Below are 2,511 nucleotides of genomic sequence, written 5' to 3'. Positions count from 1 at the left end.
TCCAGGGAGACCTGATTGTGGCCTTTCAATACTTAAAGGGGGCTTAGAAGAAAGATACTGTTTAATAGGGCCTGTAGCAATAGCACAAGGGGTGATGGTTTTAAACTAAAAGAGGGTAGATTCAGACTAGATATAAGGAAGAAATTTTTTTACGATGAGGGTCGTGAAACACTGGAACAAGTTGCCCAGAGAAGTGTTATGTGCCCCATCCCTGGAAACATTGAAGGTCAGGTTGAACGGGGCTTTGAGCAACCTGATCTAGTTGAAGATGTCCCTGCTCACTGCAGGAGGGTTGAACTAAATGACCTTTAAAGGTCCATTCCAACCCAAACCACTCTGTGATTCGATGATTCTGGCACATTTATGCATCCATTCACTTCTCACCTCTGGACTAAAATTAATGCAGAAATTACAGTTAGTAGTATGGAAAACACTTAAGGAGTGGTCTTGTATTATTGCACCATTAATCTTCAGGCAATCATTGAAGGCACTGAACAGGGTCTTATTGTATAAGCCCCCCTTTTAGCCACCTCTGGAGAGTGATCCATCCCACCCCGTGCTAGAGCTGGGCCTCAGCTGTGTAAAGGCAGGCATGAACATTTGGGTCTGTGTCTGATCTACTTACCTTTCACGGTCAATGGAGGGAAACAGGCACTTCTAGGTCATGATTCATCTTGTCCAAATGTAGGCATCAAGAATAATTAGGTGAATCACACTCTAAACCTGCTTATTTCTCTCCATTATAATGGAAAATTATAAAGGGAGAACAAGGTGATTAGCTTATATGCATACACCTACCCTGTCAGTGTCTCCAGGGAGGTGAGATGAACCTCCTACAGGTCTAAGACAGGTGTGATGAATTGCCCTCTGCAGGGTCTTACCCCCATTGCTTAGGAAACAAGTCAAAGGCAGGCACCTAGCTTAGACTAGACACTTAACTTCTAAGTTACTAAAATTAAATTAAATTACTCCCACCCTGAATCTGTATATGCCACTAATAAGCGACTATTTTTTTCTGGAACTGTTGGCCATTCTCCAAAAGAGGTATCAAGGATTCAGGAAACAAATGCAGAGAAATTTCTGAGAAGTTTCACATTAAATTTTTTAATATTTTATTGAAAGCTTTTTATTTTAAAGTATAAGTTTTCTCTTTTGATGATCCATTTGTAACTCCAAAACACAAAACAGATTAACTCTCTTTTGGCACTGGCAGGGTTATCTGAGTACTCTGATGGTAGGGAGGCTGTGACTGGCTGGTTGAGGGCAGGTTTGGACCCTTCCTCCGTGACTCTTTGATGGCATCAATCTCTTCTACTTCAAGTTCTTGTTTGTCTGAAACTTGAGGAGCGAGAGGATCGCCTGCTGGAAGTTGTCTCCCGTCACTACATAGAGCAGTAAGTTTCCAAAAGTATTTAACGCTGCTAAAGGTTTAGCTATAATAAACATAAAAAGGATTGTGTTCTTCAAGTGGCAGCTAACCGGTCGTACTCGGAGCTCCAGCCGAATCCCTCGAAAGACGTGGTAGGGGAGGAAGCACACATAGAAGACCACCAAGAGGATGACAGCGAGTCTGCGAGCCTTTAGCTTGTAGCAAGCCCGCGTGTGGGGCCCGATAGCCAAGGTGTAAATAATGAGCGTGTAGCAGAAAGTCACTGTCAGCAAGGGCAAGAAGAAGGCCAGGCCAGTCAGCAGCCAGTTATACCACCGACTAGTGTCAAGGTCCTCAGCAGCAGCCAGGTCCGGGCAGATCGTCCTGTTCTGCGTCTGCCTCGTGGCAATCAAGATGCCCAAGGGGCTGATGGCTGCCAGGGAAATCATCCAAACTGCTATGCAAGTCACCACTGCCCATCTCCGTTTTTGAACAAAAAAGCATTTAATTGGGTGGACAACTACAAAAAAGCGGAAGATGCTGAAGCAGCTAAGGAAGATAATACCGCTGTACATGTTGAAGTAGAAACAAAGGTGAATAAACTTGCACATGAAGTCTCCAAAAATCCAGTTATTTCTGTTAGCAGAGTAGTGTATAAAGAAAGGAAGCGTGGCTATATATAATAGGTCAGTAATAGCCAGGTTTAACATCATGATGGTGCTGCTTTTCCAGGGCCTCATCTTGACAAAGTAAACAAAAATTGTCACGATGTTGCCTGGGAAGCACACCAGGAAGATTAGGCCGTAAAGGATGGAGACATAGGATTTCACCTGTAAGAAATCTTCATCCTTGCAGCTTGTCAGCAGGTGTGCGTGGCCTGGCAGAGTAGTAAAATTGCCGGTGCGTTCAGATGCCATGTTTGCAGAAATCTTCTTAAAGCTTTATGAAAATCAGATGTTTGGTTTTAATTGATTTGTTGGGACAAATGCATTCAGTTAAATCTTTTGTCACTGGAGCAAATGTTGTATGTTTGACAAGGCATAGTAGAGGGAAGGAATGGGGATTTGCTAATGTACCCAGCTCTGACCTAGATAACCCCACTCAAATCTTTAATTTCACCCTTCCCTCTCCTTTATGTTTAA

The 2,511-nt window shown here is 43.3% G+C and overlaps 1 protein-coding gene across 1 annotated transcript; it reads right to left on the bottom strand.

Annotated features, from left to right (window-relative positions):
* Positions 1-1,311: 1,311 nt before the first annotated feature.
* On the bottom strand, positions 1,312-2,286 carry LOC128141310 (2-oxoglutarate receptor 1-like). Its single transcript, XM_052785908.1, has one exon. It carries the CDS (start codon positions 2,284-2,286, stop codon positions 1,312-1,314), a length of 975 nt encoding a protein of 324 aa, XP_052641868.1.
* Between the last annotated feature and the right edge of the window lie 225 nt (positions 2,287-2,511).

This window comes from Harpia harpyja, chromosome 4 (genome assembly GCF_026419915.1).
Source record: "Harpia harpyja isolate bHarHar1 chromosome 4, bHarHar1 primary haplotype, whole genome shotgun sequence".
NCBI classification, from domain to species: Eukaryota; Metazoa; Chordata; class Aves; order Accipitriformes; family Accipitridae; genus Harpia; species Harpia harpyja.
This window is presented reverse-complemented; position numbering and strand designations above follow the sequence as displayed.

Bases quoted from the DNA above. Each gene is read 5' to 3' on its own strand.
- LOC128141310 (XM_052785908.1), bottom strand. From the start codon at position 2,286: ATGGCATCTGAACGCACCGGCAATTTTACTACTCTGCCAGGCCACGCA.